This window comes from Rhincodon typus, chromosome 5 (assembly GCF_021869965.1).
Source record: "Rhincodon typus isolate 14 chromosome 5, sRhiTyp1.1, whole genome shotgun sequence".
NCBI lineage: Eukaryota > Metazoa > Chordata > Chondrichthyes > Orectolobiformes > Rhincodontidae > Rhincodon > Rhincodon typus.
The window spans coordinates 104922535-104940352 of NC_063336.1; the positions used below are offsets into that span (position 1 = coordinate 104922535).

General features: G+C 38.5%; 1 protein-coding gene across 1 annotated transcript in view; it reads right to left on the bottom strand.

Annotated features, from left to right (window-relative positions):
• The window catches only part of LOC109920260 (protein disulfide-isomerase A6-like), a 68863-nt gene that overhangs the window by 39043 nt on the left and 12002 nt on the right, over positions 1 to 17818 (bottom strand). Inside the window, exons 7-8 of the mRNA XM_048597112.1 lie at positions 15476 to 15590; positions 2040 to 2177 (exon numbers count right to left, since the gene is read on the bottom strand). Of these exons, the coding sequence (XP_048453069.1) occupies positions 2040 to 2177; positions 15476 to 15590 (253 nt within the window). The remainder of the gene's footprint in view (positions 1 to 2039; positions 2178 to 15475; positions 15591 to 17818) is intronic.

Sequence of the window (17818 nt, forward strand, 5' to 3'; positions counted from 1 at the left end):
TTAAATATATTGCAAAACAGTGGCCCACTGCTTATTGTTTTGACATTCAAGCAAAGTTACACTAAAAAGTGTAAGAGGCAGCCCTTGCCAGGATCAGCTGGAGAATGTGGACAGTTTCAGTAGCCATTTCTGCAGCTGGAAATTATATTTTGGACTTGTTTTTGACGTACCACAAAGATACCATCTAAGACTCACTTTGCTTCAGACCAATAGAAAGTTTCAATGATCATAATGAGGATTTCCTGAGAGGAGATATAGAAATTCATACGGACATGGGGGGCAATGTGAACATGCATATGCTGACTCATTAAACTAGTTCTGGCAATCTCCTCCTAACACCATTTTCCCACAGCAAATGGGACTATGGGTTCACAACCTTTTACTCATAGAATCTGAGGCATTTCACGTTGACAATATCATACTCTGTTGGCTGATATTTGATTGGCATTGTGCACCATTTTCTCTTATTGAACAGCACTCACTATATAAATACAAGAGCAGGTCAAAGGCTAGAAATACTGCAGCGTGTAACTTACCTCCTGACTCGCCAAAGCCTGACCACCTACTTCAAGGCAGAAGTCAGCAGTTTAATGGAATACTTACCAAGTGCCTGGATGATTGCAGCTCCAACAATATTCAAGAAGCTTGACACCATCCAGAAAGCAGCTTGCTTGATTGGCACCACAGCCACAAACATTTAATCCAAGTTCCAAGATTTTGATCCAGCAATATTGAAGGAATGGCAATATAATTGCAAGTCGGGATGACAGAGCTTGAAGGGGGATTTTCAGGTGGTGGTATTCCCATGCATCTGCTGCCCTTGTCATTCTAGATTGTAGTGGTCGAGGGTTTGGAAGATTTTGTCTAGGGAACTTTGCAGAATTATGCAGTATATGTTGTAGATGGTACACACTGCTCCTACTTGCACTGATGTTGGAAGGAATGAATGTTTGTGGATGTGGCACAAATCCTTGGTAGAATTATTTGAGAAAAAAATGGAAAGAGGCTTGAATGGAACATGAACACCAGCATGGATAGTAGGATAGAGTAGCCTATCTCTGTGCTGCATATCTTATGCAATCCTATGAGATGGAGGCTGAATGTCTTTAGTTTCTCCAAATGTTATATTGTGGAAATCTTAGTTCATCCAGCACAGGATGTCAGGAAAATATTATGTGTAAGAAATGCTAAAAAAGGTAAAGAACACACAGGGCATCCTAGCATTATGGAAAAAATTCTCCAATGACAATGAAAATTCCTAAGAATTTAAACAGGCAGTAACCATACAAAAACATACTTCTTTTATCTTGTTAAATGGTTTTTAAAAGCAGACATTTACAAAAAAAAGCATGACCAATATAATTCAGATTATTTTGTATAAAACTGAAGAGTACAGTATTACATACGGCCATTTTTTTCTGGCCATGTGACTTAACATATTTTGGTAGCCTAATGTTGTCTATTTCCTGTATCTGATCATATTCAGTATATTAGATTGACCAGGAGCAACAGTTTGACATGTTACATATGAATTAAAAATTTACAACCCAAATCTAAAAGTGCCTTCTTGTGGGGTAAAATGCTATGATTTATTTTAAATTTTGTGCTTATGTTTCAAAATAAGATTGTTATTATTATATCATCAACTGCTATTTTCCTTAGATAGCAATTTTCATGTTTGAATTGCTACGATTTGACTTCTGATTTTCTGAAATACTGGAAGGAAATTAGCATTTGAGTTAGTTTGCTAAATTACCATGATAAATTCTGTTGAGGCTACAGATGACCTTTTGGATGTAGAAAAACTGACTAAAAATGTCTGACGGATATATTTTTCAATGGGCATCTATCCATTATCACCAATTTATAAATGAATCCACTGTAAATTACTTACGCTGTACAGTTTAAATTTTCCGATTACGTGATATCAGGAATACCTGATCTAGTCATGGTAAATTTTTGTTGGAAATTTTAACATTATATTTTGTCATTCACAAAAATCATCAGACTTATTTGGGTGGGGATATCATGGTTCTTACCTCAAATGGTTTATATAGTGGCATCTTAGCATACAAATCAAGACCTTCAGCAATAATGCCGGACATAGTTATTTCACCTTTATAGTCAACAGTTTCATTGTATGTTTGAAATATCTTAATCGTTGGAACTTGTTGAATCTAAGAAGCAATGATATCTTAAATTAGCTTGGAATTAATTATGCTTAAGACCTGATACTTCCTTTGACACCAAAATAAAATGTCAAATCAAAAATGTTTTGAAGATGCAGCAAATCTAAATACAGCTTTCGTAATTATAAAATTTTGCAGGCTAGAAATACGTTATCTATTTCTTTGGATTATAGGTGTTGTGATTCGTGATTCTGACCAAAGTCACCAACTGGCAAAATTGGTCCAACCATCTCACCTGCACGATTGTAGCATTTGCCAAGATGCTCCCACGTTGCTTCCTTTTTCTTCACATTGCTGGCTATCTCCGTTCTCTAGCAGTGAAATAAGTGGTGCAGCCAATTGGTTCTTTTTAAAGGCAAGCTGTCCTTCTTAAAGAGATGCTGCAATTAATGATGTTTGTGGGTTTTAATTAACGGAAAGTTGAACACTCAGGCAGAAAGAAGGTTCTGGGTGACATGAATCATGCTGGAGGTTTTACTTGTGGACCTTGGACAAGAGTCCTTCAAGGACCACCCTCAGAGGTGGCCAAGGAGGTTAATGCGGTTGTTGCTGGGTCAGAATCGGCAATTAAACGTTTAAGCCGGTTCTGAAAGAAAGTGAGTCAGAGTAATATTGGAACAATATATTACTCTCTGGTTAAATATGGTTTAGTCAGTTTTTATGTAGAGAAATGGTCCAAATAGAATCCCTTAAAACATATCTGAAGAACAAGACAAGACTGATTTCTTACAGATCACTAAATATTGTAAAAGAAGAGAAAGATGCACACAAATCAGAAAATGTTATGTCAACAGAAGAATTGCAATTGTTCCCCAAAGTGTTGGATATTAGGTGCTCCACCAAGTGAATTTTCTGTAGGGAGCATGTAAAAGAGAGTGGGTAGCTTGCCACTTCCCACTTCCTTCCATATGGTGGGTGGGCATGCATCAAAATCAGTAGCCTGTCAATTATACTTAAATAAATAATTAGGAAACAATTGAACAGCATATAACCCTGCCCATATCACAACATGGTTGACAAAGATGGTTCGGCAGAATGGATGGTCCTTTTTCACAATAAAAAAAAGTTTTTAAAACAACAGAAAGTAAAGGGTACAATATTCTGAGACTAACCTTCGCTCACCTGAGACATCCCCAAGAAGATACTGCCCAAACTTCCTTCCTGTCTATACTTCAAATCCCAACAAATTCCCATCACTGAGATGGGGAAACACTCCCCATCTAAAAACTTTTGACCTAACTCACCAGAACCATTAGGTCTCCTTTGTGGGCCTGCCTCAACTGATAGCACCTACTACTGAGTTGTGGCATTTTGCCCACTATTGGAGCTGCTAATCATTCAAATCGACTGGCAACTTCAGAGGGTGGGTCTTCCTCCCAAATTGGGGGTGGGATTCTAGGCCATTAGCGCTTCAGCTAATGTCATATCATGGATTATCATTTTGAGTCCAGTGACCCCTTTTCAGAACTCCACATTGCTGAGCATTTTCTGTTTTTGTGTGTTTCAGAACTCCACATTGACACTTGTTTGTTTTATATTGATTTATTAGGTTATGGGTTCAGGCTTTTCTTCCTGGAGTGAGTGGTGCAGTCCTGTCCATAATTTTCTACCCACAGTCTGTATTTATTCCAGGGTGCTGATAGAGGCCAGACAGCAAATTCATGAAGTATTGACAATTACTATTAAAAAAATCAAGACTGAAAAGGTACCAGCACTATGAAAATAGACAAATATGGTATCTGCATTCGAAAGTGTGAACTAGCAGAGGCAAATATGGAAACATTATTCTTAATCAATGCAATTACCTGAAATGAAAGTATTAGGAGAAATTGAGAAGCTTCTGTACAACAATAATCTTGTTAACTGCAGTTAGCATGAATTCAAAAAGGGAGTATATACTGACCATCTTCCTCAACATTTTTCAAGGAAGCGACAATCTAAATGTGCTGTGAAAAGCTTTATGGTGTTTTATGTTACATCAACTTCCAAAATGATTTTGATAACGTTCTGTATAAAAGACTATTAATTAATTCAGAGTTACAGGATTGCTGGTTACAAAGTTTTAAACTAAACTTTCAACCACACATCATGATGATCTGGTATGAAGCCCAAGTGGTATTGAACTGTTTTGCAGTCAGTGGCTGTTTCCCCAAGTTGTGCTATTAGTTTTGCACTAATATGCATTCCAAATCACTTTGCATTAAAACAAAGCAGTAACAAAACTGGCCAAGCACATCTATCCAATTGCCTTGCACTTATCATCTTAACAGATAATGACCATTGTGTTTACAGAGAAGATGGAGTATTAAAAAGCCAAACCAGTTACACAAATTATTTTTGCATAGGTAATCAACACATTTATATCCAAATATATTAAAAGTCTTACATCTGTACACACTTTCAAGGACATTATATATTTCTATGGCCACACTTTTAGAAGAAATCAGCTATTTAACCAATGATTTTACATTACACCCTTTCACCAGTGAGGCCACATTACTTCAACAATAAGTTTCCTAACTCTAGTCAATACTATCTCAATATTTCTATGCTTCAAATCAATGCAATTCCCAATTATCATAAGCATTGCTTTTTAGCTGTAAATATCTACCAAAAGTATCGAATAAAAACAAAAATGTATCACCAGAATTTGAAAACTAAATTGTCCGTTTGATCTGACTGTGCTTGGGACAGGATTTCTAGGCCCCAGTATGGGTAGGAACAGAGGTCGCAGAGTGTTGCCTTCTGGCTTGGTTTCCCATTGTTGCTTTTGCCAGCAAAGAACTTCCTTAGGAAAGAGAAAGGTGGGCCATGGAAACTCATCCAATTTTGGGATCAAGACAATTAATATTGTTAATGAGCTGTCTATAAGCTTGTGAAAGGAGACAGGGGTTTTGGTGAGAACACAAGGACTGCGTACTGGATCAGGTACAGACAAGATGTATGGTAGTGGCAAAAGATTAGTTAACACATCTTCGTAGTTGAGCCCATAAAAGGGAGAATGTCTGAGAGGGGAATTCATCCATTGCAAGCAGCTCCTTTGCATGTGCACAGGTTGCAGAAGGAGTGTTCTATATACACTCAGGCAGGGCAGAGAGTCATGTCATCATAGGGACAGAAGAGAAAGGGCTAGGCTTACAATCATTATTAGGAGAACTGCTGAGTGCAAGGGAGCTTGCAAGGGAGCATTTTTTTTTGATCTTGAATCTAGTGGCAATGAGGATCAACGTTCTCAGGATCAGAGGCAGCGCTCAGGGCATGAGAAGGGTAAAGGAGAGGGATGGGGGCATACATGCAACATAGGACCGACTGATGTAGCTGCCTAGAGACACTGGGGAACCAATGGCATGTAAAACTGTGCCTATTGATGTAGATGTCCATTGAGGTTTGTTCCCCTTTCATCGAAGACCTCACAACTTGCAGCAATGCTTGCCATGCCCTGCCAATAGTTGTGAAAGTCACTATGACCTTGAATTTCTTTGGTTCTCATTCCTTTTAAAAATAAACTGCAGACATAAGTGTCCACTCACAATGATTGCACACTACTGCATCTTGCAAGTCACTGTTGTCCTATTTGTGAGAGCTGGACATTACATACAATTTCAGACAGATGGTGCCTCGTGGGCATGAAGAGCAGGGGATTAGTCTCTTTTGCTGGATGCACCCGGAGCAAGATATCATCAATTGTTCTCATGTGGCTTTTGAGGTCAATGAGATTCATCAACATGAAGGGCTTCCACTTCCACAATATTTACTCAGTGTGAAACTTGACAAGATTTTTCTGAATGTTTATGCTCAGTTTCCTGGCAGCTGCCAAAACCTTTTAGCATTTAGCTGTCCGGAAAGCACAGCTCTTCATTCTACTCCCCAAACTAAAGGTTAGATTCTAGTGGACTAGAGTTACTTTTTGAATAGATGTGTCCTCAACTCTTTACATGACCCAGACGTAGAGTCAAAGATGCACTAAAACTGAAGCCATCTGTTTAGAAGTAGCACCAGTAGCAGTCATGAGGCTGAAGGGATGGTAGGACCAGTTTGGTGGGGCCTACAGTATGTTCCTGAAAGGATCTCAGCACTATGGTGGTGTACTGCATTCTTCACAATATAGTCCTCCAAATAAATGCACTTTGAAAAAGGTGAGGCACTCAAATGACAGACTGTCAGAGGAAAAGGAGATGGAAGAGAAGAAGGAAAATTAATAACAGAAAAGTGGAAAAGCTCAGCAGGTCTGGCAGCATCTGTAGAAAAAATCAGAGTTAACGTTTCAGAACTGAGGAAGAGTCACTGGACCTGAAACGTTAACTCTGATTTTTTCTTTGCAGATGCTGCCAGACCTGTTGAGCTTTTCCAGCAACTTCTGTTTTTGTTCCTGATTTACAGTATCCACAGTTCTTTCGGTTTTTAAGAACAAAAAGGTACCTGGCTGCTCAAGGAGGTGACTGAATCTGGTAGAGAAATCAATAACCATCTAATCCAGTCATTTTGTTCTAGTTGAATCCTTATAATCCAGGATGATGGTATGGTCCGGAATTCACTCTGAGCTGCCTAGGAGTGTCATTCTATTTAAGATCCAGTTTGGAATAGTTTCAATCTTGCATCAGTGATCAGTGAATGATCCAGAGGTTTCCACTTTCAAAGCTGTTTGCTTCTGTTCAACATCTCTTCCTTCTTTTCTCATCCTTCCATCAAACAATGAAAGCTCGTACATCAGGCATTATGTACCAATATCTATATTGTGTTAAAAAAAAAACCCTAGTGAATCATTCAGTGCTCTTCCAGTTATGTTACGGCATCTGCTCATGACCACTTCTCTGTGGTGTGCCCCTTCTGGCCCTGGATGAAGCGAAGGCAGCCTGCTCATTTGTATCTGCTGCTGACTGAGATGTCCATAGTGAACATCTTGTTGTATAGGTGCCAGCGGAGCTTGTCCAGAGGTTGCTGCACTGGCATTAGCACAGATGCAGCCTCAGTCCCTGCTCCCTGCTGCTTAAATGTTTAGTCAAATGACCCAGAAGACATCTGATGATGATGATGATGATGATGATAATGAGGAGTTGCACTCTCATGCAACTTGGTGACAGCCTCAGCTCTTGGAAGCAGAGTAGATAGCTGAAAAGGAGAGCAATAATGTCTGTTTAAGAGGGAATATGTGAATTAGCCAATAGCCAGGATGTAGAGCACATGACCAGCAGTCATTCCACAGCATAGCTTGCAGTATGTAGTGTGAAGGAGTTTTTTTTTATTCATTCAAGTGAGTGCCAGCATTTACTGATCACCTCTAACTGCCAGGGAGAAGGTGGTGGTGAGCTGGGTTCTTGAACCACTGCATTATATGGGGTGCAGGAACACCCACTGTGCTGGTAGAAAGGAAATTGCAAGACTTTCACCGAGCAATACTGAAAAAACAGCAGTATAATTCCAAGGTAGGATGGTGTGTGACTTGAAGGGGAAGTGCATGTAGATATTCCTATGCATTTGATGTCGCTCTTTTCATTCCAGCTGGTAGAAGTCACAGGTTTGGGAGGTGCAATCAGTGGAGCCCTTGTGACTTACTACAGTGTACCTTGTAGATGGTATACATTGCTGCCATTGTATGTCAATGGTGAAGGGAGTGAATGTTGAAGATGGTGAATGTGGTGCCAATCAAGTGGGCTCCTTTGCCCTGGATGGCGTCAAGCTTCTTAGAATTAGTGCAGCTGCACTCACCCAGGCAAGTGGGGTGTATTCCATTAATTCTTTGTAGATGTTGGGCAGTCATTGTGGACACAGGAAGTAAGTTACGTGGCACATAATTCCTAGCTATACTTTCCCGTCACCATAGTTGCTTAACCTTTTATAATGAATCTGTGTGTGAGCTCTCCTGTTAACTAACTTCAAGTAAACAGAACATATTTTCAGTTTACTAGACATAGCGGGAGATTGGTAAATTTGTGTTAAGCAAACATAGAACAACAAGGAACATCAATTGGAATGCAACTGTCTCCATTTCAAACATCTTTACCCGATCAATACCACTGACAGATCCATGCAACAGAAGGTGGTATTGACTGTCCCTCAATTGGAGGATAGTGCCGGCCCAGGCTGGCAAGTCTCTACCAACGTTCTTCATCAAGTCTTCATCAACATTCCCTCTAAACCGTGTGGCACTGCTTCAAGGGTCTGTGCATACCGATCAACATGTTGACACCATTCCCAGCATTAACTTCTGGTTTTGGAAGTTGCAGAACACATGGACCTTGGAGGCCTCCATAGAAGAAAAAAGAATTGGAGGGAAGGTAGGTCTTCATGTGATGAAACATACTGATTTCCATTCCATATGTGTTTGGAAGAAGAGTCATTTTGGATTCAATGTTAACTTTGGACAGAATTTGCTTCCGCAGAATTTGCTTCCTTTTGTTTCCTTCTCTGCTACTACTCTGCCTCATCATTAAGGCTTTGGACTGGAGGCTTGATGCAACTCAATGGATGTGTTGTCACCATTTTGAACAACTGGTATTAGCCTCCTCCTAGACAACAATGTCAATGCCTTTGAACTTCAAGAACAGCTTCCAAACATCTTTGAAGCATTTCCGTTATTATCTCGGAACAGTGGCTATTTGAGAGTTGAGAAAAACGAGACCTGGTAGGGGCATGCTTTTGGCCATCTAAGTGCGATGTAATCAATCCAAATTGATTTAGCAGGAGTTTTGCCTGAATCCTCGTGAAGCTGTCTTGAAAAATTAACATTTGTTCATTGATCTTACCATTAAACTGGCAGGCACAGCAGAGAAATTGCCGATGGAATTTCTCTAGTATTCTTACATGTCACTGATTTATAGCCTGGGTCTGACTGCAGTCAGGATTGTGGTGGCAAGAACACTAAGACTACAATTAACTTGTGGAGATTTTTGTTGTCAAATACCTGTGGCTATAATTTGAAGAAGGCACAGCAATCCAGTGTTGGATCTCCTTGTCAATGGTGGCCTTTTTACGAAGGTGGTTCTGAAGGTATGGGAAGAGCTCAACATATCCTGGAGTCTCTCCTTCTATAAATGAGATGTGGAACATTTTACTGACCAGCTGTAGCTTGATCTCAGTTTAGTTCTCACAATATTCAAGGGGAGACAGAGTCTCTCAAATGCAGACTTAAGGACACATGAAGACTGACTTGTAAATCTGCTGCAGAGAAGGCAATGAGATATCAATCATCAATAAACTGTAGATCACGCATGTTTATAGTGCCTTGTTTGGCTTTGGCACAGTAGCAAATGAGGGTAAAGAATTTTCCATATAGCTAGTATTTAATACTTATACCAGAAAACAGTTGATCTTTGCAGTGACTATCCAATGTCAAGTAGATTGTAAATAGTACAGAAGCTATCACATAGCATTGGCTTACACTAGTTTAAATTTAAAGATGACCTTTTAAGATCTGCTGCTTGGACACTTGCAGTCATATCATCATGAAGCAATTATAGGTTTGTGATGAAGTTTTTGATCATCCAAACCCTCAGAGCAAAATCCATTGTTACGCCAAGCAAAGAGGAGGACATTACAAATTAAAAAAAAAAACATTTTTATAAAAGAACACGATTGATCTTTAAAACGACTGTCACAGGTAATCTGACTTTTGGAACTGAATGTTGGCCAGGTTTGTAAAGTGGATTACAATGAACGTATCTAGACGACATCCTTTTAGAATATCATACTGGCCATTATCAGGACTTACTCAAAAGAGTAAGGACAATAAGGCCTCAGATTTTCTGCTCACAGGACTACTTAATAACAAAGAAGTACTAACGAAACTGTGATAATGCAGAAGGGCAGTGCTAAAGAATCTTGCGCCTCTTTATAGTGAATTTTAACCATGGATGGTGAAAATATCTTCACGAACTCAAATACACTAATTATCAACTAAAGAACTAATTTCATATCTTTTGAGGCACCTAGGGCTGAATGCTGAGTACACGTTTCTTTGCATTTAATTTCTTTAATCTTTTATTAGCCCTCAAAACATCCTCAGTTATACAAGTCTCATCCTTAGTTCCAATATACCATAACTGGCGTTGGGTTTTGTCTGAAAACCTCAGCCAATTTAATTGTCCAATCAAGCTTCTTAACTGCTCTGTTTCTTCTTTGGTTGCAAAATCATCTTTCCTGTCCTAATTTACTGGTGTATGATTAACACCTCCAGCATGATTGTTGAATCAAGGTTACTCCTGATCCATTCTGATTCATGTGTAAGCCTATACATTTAAGGCCCCAGAAGGCTGACTTAGAATTTTAAGTTCTCTTTTATCTTATCGAAATCAAATTGGTCAAATTCTGCAGAATCTCCCCACAGAAAATTATTGGTATGCATCAAAAGATGCCTGAGAGTTTCTCCATGACACTGACAGAACATTGTTGAATCTGCTCTCAGTAGAATATAGACTATTTTCATAAGGACTAACCTAACTGAGAAATACCATATCCTTGACACATCGTTCAATCCACAAATACATTTGTTTAATTTCCATTGCTTCCCTTCTACATCACTCATTTCTAGAGGTGGTTTCAAAAATACTTCATTTTGAAATTTTTACTGGTCAAATATATCAACTGACCTACATTTCCATGCATAGAGAGGCTAAGAGAACAAGAAATGTTCAAGATTGCTTTTCCTGCTTTGGGGAATCCATTTAGCAATGTGACCACCACCCACTTTGAAACCTTGAGTCACTAGTCTTGCATTAGCATTCTGTGCCCAATCTGGGAGAATTTTTTCCTACATATGTGTGATATGCTGACACTTCAGAGTAGACAGCAAATTCCTTACAATGATCCAACTCTGTTTATTGTATCATCTCATATTGATTTATCTTGACTTGTTTGCAGCCACCAAAATCTTCCAATATTCACAGAATCATAGAAGTGTTATAGAGCAGGAGGTGGTCATTCGACCCATTGTGTCTGCCCTGACTCTGCAACCGAGCACAATGACTTGTGCCTTTTCCCTTGTACCTTTGCATGTTGTTTCTATTCAAATAATCTCCAATATCTCTTGATTATCACAATTGAGTCTGCCTCCACAACACTTCCAAGCAGTGAATTCTAGACCCAAATCATTCATTTGTGTAATAGTACTTTTTCCTCACATCTTGTTTGCTACATTGCAAATCAACTAAAATTTATACCCTCTTATTCTCAATCCTTTTACGAGCAAAACAGTTTCTCCCTTTCTACTGCATCCAGACCTTTAAAAGCTTCAATCAGATCTCCACCTCGCCTCCAACCCACCCCTACTGCCCTCCAAACCACCTCAAGGTGTACAGTCTAATCCTTCCAATCTATCCTTATAATTGAAGTTTCTTGTTCTTGGAACCATTGCTGTAAATCTCTTCTGCACTCTCTCCAATGCAGTCACATTCTTCCTGTAGAGTAGCACCCAGATCTGTGAACAATATTGCAGATAAGTCTCAAAAATATCTTGCGTTAATTCAGCATAATCTTCTTGCTCTTGTATGCCACTATTAATAACTGCAGGATATTGTATGCTTTATTAACTGCTATCTCCACCTTTCTTGCCACCTTCAATGAACTATGTACTTATGCTCCCAGATCCCTCTGCCCCTGCATGTACTTAATGCAAAGCTCATTGAAGTGCTTAAGTGCTTCTACTTCTTGTAGTGTTCCTAGATTGCTCTGTAGTTCTTGTCCTGGCACATATCCTAGTCAAACTACAATATCTGTAGTGTTCTGGTTTGCAATCAGTAACCTGATTTTTAGGTCATTCGAATCACCCCCGATCGCTGGTTCTGACACTGAACTTATTTAGGAATGTGAAATGAAGAAGGCAGTAGATAAGTGTTTCAGGGCAAAAGAATCTCCATGTTTATTTACAAAAGGTGAGAATATTACAAGAAATAAAGGCAAATACAAAACAGTGAAAATGACACTGAGTTATACAGAGGACAGTACTTAAATACACTATTAAATTAAACACAGGCTAAACACTACTAGAAGCTAAACAGTAGCTTTAATCACAAAAACTTTTATCAGGCTTCCTACCCTTGGGATTCTCTGTACTGTCACCACCCACCTTCCCCTCCCTGCTAGCTAGGTTGGATACTTTGGGGTCTCGAGAATATAAGCTCACCACTGGGGATAAACATGATTTTGAAATACAGCTGGCCATTCCTACTTGCTGTAGCTGGTGCTTCAATGAAGACTTCAAACGGTGTAGGCCTTCAGTCTGGGTTGAGTCCACTGATGCGGAAGGATGTGTTTTGGATTTATCGGGTGGGTATTTGGTTTTCCTACTTTGTGGTGGTTTTGTGAGCTGGTTTTCACCTCAGAATGTGTCTGAGGCCTTGTCAGTTGGGTTGGTGATTTTCGGAGTTCGTCGGTTGTCAGGTCTGCTTGTGTGGTTGATTGCCATTGGTTCCCCTGGTACGGAACAGGCCTGTGTCCGTAGATTTCGGGATTGCCGTCGGGATCTTTTGGAAATAGCTGTGCAGATAGTTCTCAGGCCTTAGCTCTTTCCGATCCTTCTCCTGGTAGTAGCTGCGGAGATAGCTCCCAGGGCGAATTGATCTCTCAGGTGAGGTTGGGGCCTGCAATTATACTAATTGCAGGCCTGTTATCTTTGTGCCAAATCTGCACTTGCCATCATGTTACTGGCTTCCTCTGAGGCAACTGGCTTCCTGATAGTTAAGAACAGGTGTAAATGTATTTTGATTAAATGGAATATCTGGTATCTTTGTGCATAAATATTGATTGAAGTTGAATGTGTTGGTATCTGTACAGGCTCCATAATGTCTGGGTTGTGTAGCCCAAAGGGTAAAAGTTAGTTTCAGTCTAGAGTGTTAGGTCTGGTTAATTGTTCTCTTAGAGTGGAAGTGTGAATGGGATTTTCAGGCTGAATGATGGTTTGAAGCAGCCATCTCTGTGTGTGTATTTTTCCCAGAGTTCTCAGCCCAGCTGTCTTTTTTTTTCACTTCTAAAAGTTTTTGAAAAGTCCAGGGTTTTGGCCCAGTATTTTAAATGATGGGGATTTTTGCTCAATTCTACACCTCTAATCGCTCTTCCATGTCTTTGTGAATTACTGCTACAGAATCTCTCTCTCCCATGATTAGCAGTTGCATTGCCAGTATGTGATCATCATGTAGTGCCAGTTTCACTTCCAGTTCTAATATGGAGACTTGAATTCTATTTTTGGTTTCACTTGATGTACTGTTTCTTGGTATATGGTCACATCCATCCATTCACTAGACCCTTTGGGTTTGTACATTACCCTAGTACCAACTTTAGACAATGGTCTTATGAGTACAATAGTCCTATGTTCTGCATTGGTTTTACTATTTTATCATCATCCAGCCCTTATCTACTATATAACCGTATCAAATAAATGAGCATATGTGATACAAGGTGCCTCACCACTTTCAACTAATTGTTCGAATCCTGAAATCAATCCTAAATCAAACCTAGATGAATGGACCTAATAGTTTGACTCCATATTAGAGAATTACAATCTTCCTATCACATCCTTTCTTTTTATGCAAATTTTTCCACTCTTTCTAGCCTTCTCTTTTATGGTACACTAAATTCCCAGGAATAAAGTTTCTCTCTGACAGATTTATACGATGCAGTAAGATTCAGTGAATTATCTGAGACATCTGCATGAAACACTTTTGCATATTATTCTGCATTGAATCACCACTCTTTTCAGAAACCTCAACATATTATTCCCAAACTTGAAGGAAATGGAATTTCTCCATCCTTACTTCAAACCTTACTACTTAGTGAATCTAAATAACATTGCAACAGTTGTTCCAGATACTGTTGGTCCTTAACCACTGTACCACCCAACATAATTAAACGAATCAGATTAGCACACTCATTTTCAGACTACTCTCCTTGTGACCAGTACTATTCTCTCAGACTGATCAACATCACTTTCCACTTTTGAACTTTCCACATCGCATGTCGTCTTCAAAACCCTGTACTTTGTTTCTTTTGGGCAATTTACTGCCTAATGACATTTTGACATTTGTAGCTCCTGGCATTTCTGGGGTCATAGCTCTGTTTTATTATTCCAATCCTGTTCTCAACCAAATCTACCAAAAATGTCTCCATCTTTATTTCTTTTGCTTGTAATTCTTCTCTGTATTATTCTTGTGCCCATACCTGAGCAATCTCGAGAGGTATGACCATTGAAACCTCCAACTTTACACAGAGTGGTTCGTATGTGGAATGAACTGCCAGAGGAAGTGGTGGTTACAGGTACAGCTACAATATTTAAAAGGCATTTGGATAAATACACGAATAGGGAAGGTTTGGAGGGATATGTACCAAATACAGGTAAGTGGGACTGGTTTAGTTTGGGAACATGGTCGGTGCGGACTAGCTGGACCGAAGGGTCTGTTCCCATGCTGCATGACTCTATATACTTCTGGGTATCCCATTTGTGCCAGGAAGGCTGCTGGAAATGACTGGTTTCTTAGCAATTCCTTTAAACCATCAGATCTGATTGAAAAGCATGTCTCTTTTTGAGGATCTAACTCCAGTTAAGACCAGCGCCTATCCATGTACAACACATAGCAAAATCCAACAATTTGAAAGTTAAAAAATACTGAAAAAGGAATTTCCAAATCAAATTTCTGCAATCTTTTATATGGACTATTAAACATTGCCAAATACAGAGTGAAGTCAAAGTTTTTCATCTTGCACTCAACACTGAAATGTAAGAAAATCAACTTTAGAAAGGAAAGACCATTTTTTTTACAGCATGAGAAGAGAATACTGATTGGTTGGACAACAACTGGCATGGAAACACAGAAGGAACTGTTAACTTTCTTAGTTAACTGATTAAATTCAAACATGGCAAGTCTACTCTAATTGGTCAGTATAGTGCCATTGAGATGCAGCAGAATTGACAGTCTGCATTGCAACTTTTTCAGTGACCAAAGGGCTACATATGGACATATTCTTTTGGCTTATAAAGAATAGGATCCTGTGTATGAATAAATTTATGAAGATACACATGGAAATATTTCCCTGGTTGGGGAATTAAGAAGTACTTATCATTAAGAAATTATCACTCAGCAAATTATGTGAGATGATAAGAGAAACTTCTTTAGATAGAAGCTGTTGGAAAATAAAATGTGTTACTACAGGAAGTTATTGAGCAATGAATTGCTTCTCTTTGAAGCATAAAATTCATAGTTATGGAAGAAAGCAAGGCAACAGAGTTAGTTTTGTATTAATTTAGCAACAGCTAACACATGTGCAACATGTGGTTTAAACAGTTCCAAGTATATGCTCACCCCATATCGACTGGTTAATATTCCATTTACTGAAGTATCTACAGCTGCAAGATGGACCTTTCCCTTAGTCCGTCTTGTCAGTTCAATAATTGCATTAGTCCACTCAGGTTCAAGACTGTAAAAAGAAAAGATTATTCAGTGCTCTGCAATGGTGAATTACAGAAATACTGGGTGAATAAAATTCTGTTGCAAAAATAACATTCATAAGATGGAAAAGACAACTGTTTTAAGATTAGATTATAAACATTTTAATAGGAAATAAAAATGATCTTAAGTGCATTGCTACTTAAGTGTGTCCTAAATATTTTCTTTCAAATGTGTTTGTTATTATGTTCCTTTAACTCTTATGATCTGCCCAAATACTTAAGAACTGTTGGAAGTGACATTTTTTTTGTCGTGTTGCCGAGTTTACCAACATGGGATTGTCAAGGAATAAGCAGCTTTTACTTCTAAGCTATTTCCTAATTGACCATGGTGGTCCCAATGTAAATTAGCATAGCGTTTTTTTCCGATGTGCTACATTAAGTCATACAACAGCACTAATTCCAAGTTAATGGGGCTTAAGTTACTTTGGGTACTTGTATAATGATATCTTGAAAACTCAAATCTATTTACAAGATTGCTCAAAATATCAACTATAAAATACTTCATGAACCACATTGCTACATGGAGTAAGCAAAGCATTAATCTCTAAAAGAAGTTTCATCACACTTCTAAGTATATCAAAGTTTTCTCTTAAAACATTGAAATACTGGAATATTTTCTGCCAGCAGGCAAAGACTTGCTCATCCTGCAACTGGAATAAAATATTTTTAAAGTAAATAACACAATCTGAATTATTTGCAATGGATATCTTTAATTACCTTCATTTTCAGTGAACACAACAATTTCAATTGCAAAATTTACAATTCTCATTGGTGACAAAAATTACATATGAGCAATAATAACTTCAATTAAGTTTTATGTAGGTAAACATGCCCAAGGCTTTTTTTCAGATGTGTAAGATGTACATCGACTCAAAGAGGATATTAGGAGAAAGTTCACAAAGACTTGGGATTTTAGGAGGATGGTAAAAGAGAAAGTACAAGGGAATCTAGTGAGAAAAACCAGAAGGTGAAGCTTTCGTGTCTTAATTTTTAGAAGTTTTGATGACATAGCAGACCAAGAAGATGAACAGTTTCAGAGAATCACTGGGCTAAATTATCTACTTCTATACTTTTATTGATTTTCTATAAAAATCTATGTGCTATTGAAAAGCTCAATGCAATTAGGAGAACATTTATTAAATATCCAATTACTCAGAAAGATAACTTAATTTCATCTGTATTATGGCAAAATAGATATGGCAAAATAGATCAAACAGTTTCATTACCACTATAAACCTTTACAATAATTGTATGTCATAATGCCTTTCCTTGAAAAATTTAAATAAAATTATATCCTAATTGATAGGAAGGGGTACATTTAAATGAACGTGTGCAGATTTTCTTTACCTTTGCAATGCAGAATACAGAAAGCAGACAGGTAATGATGTGTTTACCTGACCTGCTAACTATAAACTTTATCCCAAAAAGTGTCCAGACTTTTTCTTATCCTTTATAAATAAAGCAATAAATAAGAAAAAGCCACTTGACCCAACCTACCACAGGTCACATAAAATGTGTACTCTACACAAGCAATTTACGGGCTAAATAAAAACCCAAAGAACTGTGGATGCTGTAAATCAGAAACAAAACCAGAAATTGCTGGAAAAGCTCAGCAGGTCTGCCAGCATCTCTGAATAGAAATCGGAGTTAACGTTTCGAGTCCGGCAACCCTTGCTAGGAAGTCCTGAGGTAGGGCCATTTGACCCAAAACATTAACTCTTATTTCTCTTCACAGATGCTGCCAGACCTGCTGAGCTTTTCCAGCAATTTCTGTTTTTGATTTGAATTTATGGGCTAGTATTCTATCCTCGAAGTAGGTAGAATGACTTCAGAAAATTCAAGGCATTTCAAGCGAATAATGGATATCTAGTTCCGATGCAAAGCCTCATTATTTATTTTTGGCAGAGTCATCAACTAGAGGGCTGAAACATCTGCATCTTGTGATGCATTTACAGGTCTGGCTGGCCAATCTCTGCTGTCAATTTCATGATGTTTGTTTACACATGGTTAAGAATCATGTTGCTTTCAGGTATGAAAACTTTAAAATATGTGAAAGACAAGGTGTAGAGCTGGATGAACACAGCAGGCCAAGCAGCATCAGAGGAGCAGGAAAGCTGACGTTTCAGGTCTGGACCCTTCTTCAGAATTTTTTCTTTCTGAAGAAGGGTCCAGACCTGAAACGTCAGCTTTCCTGCTC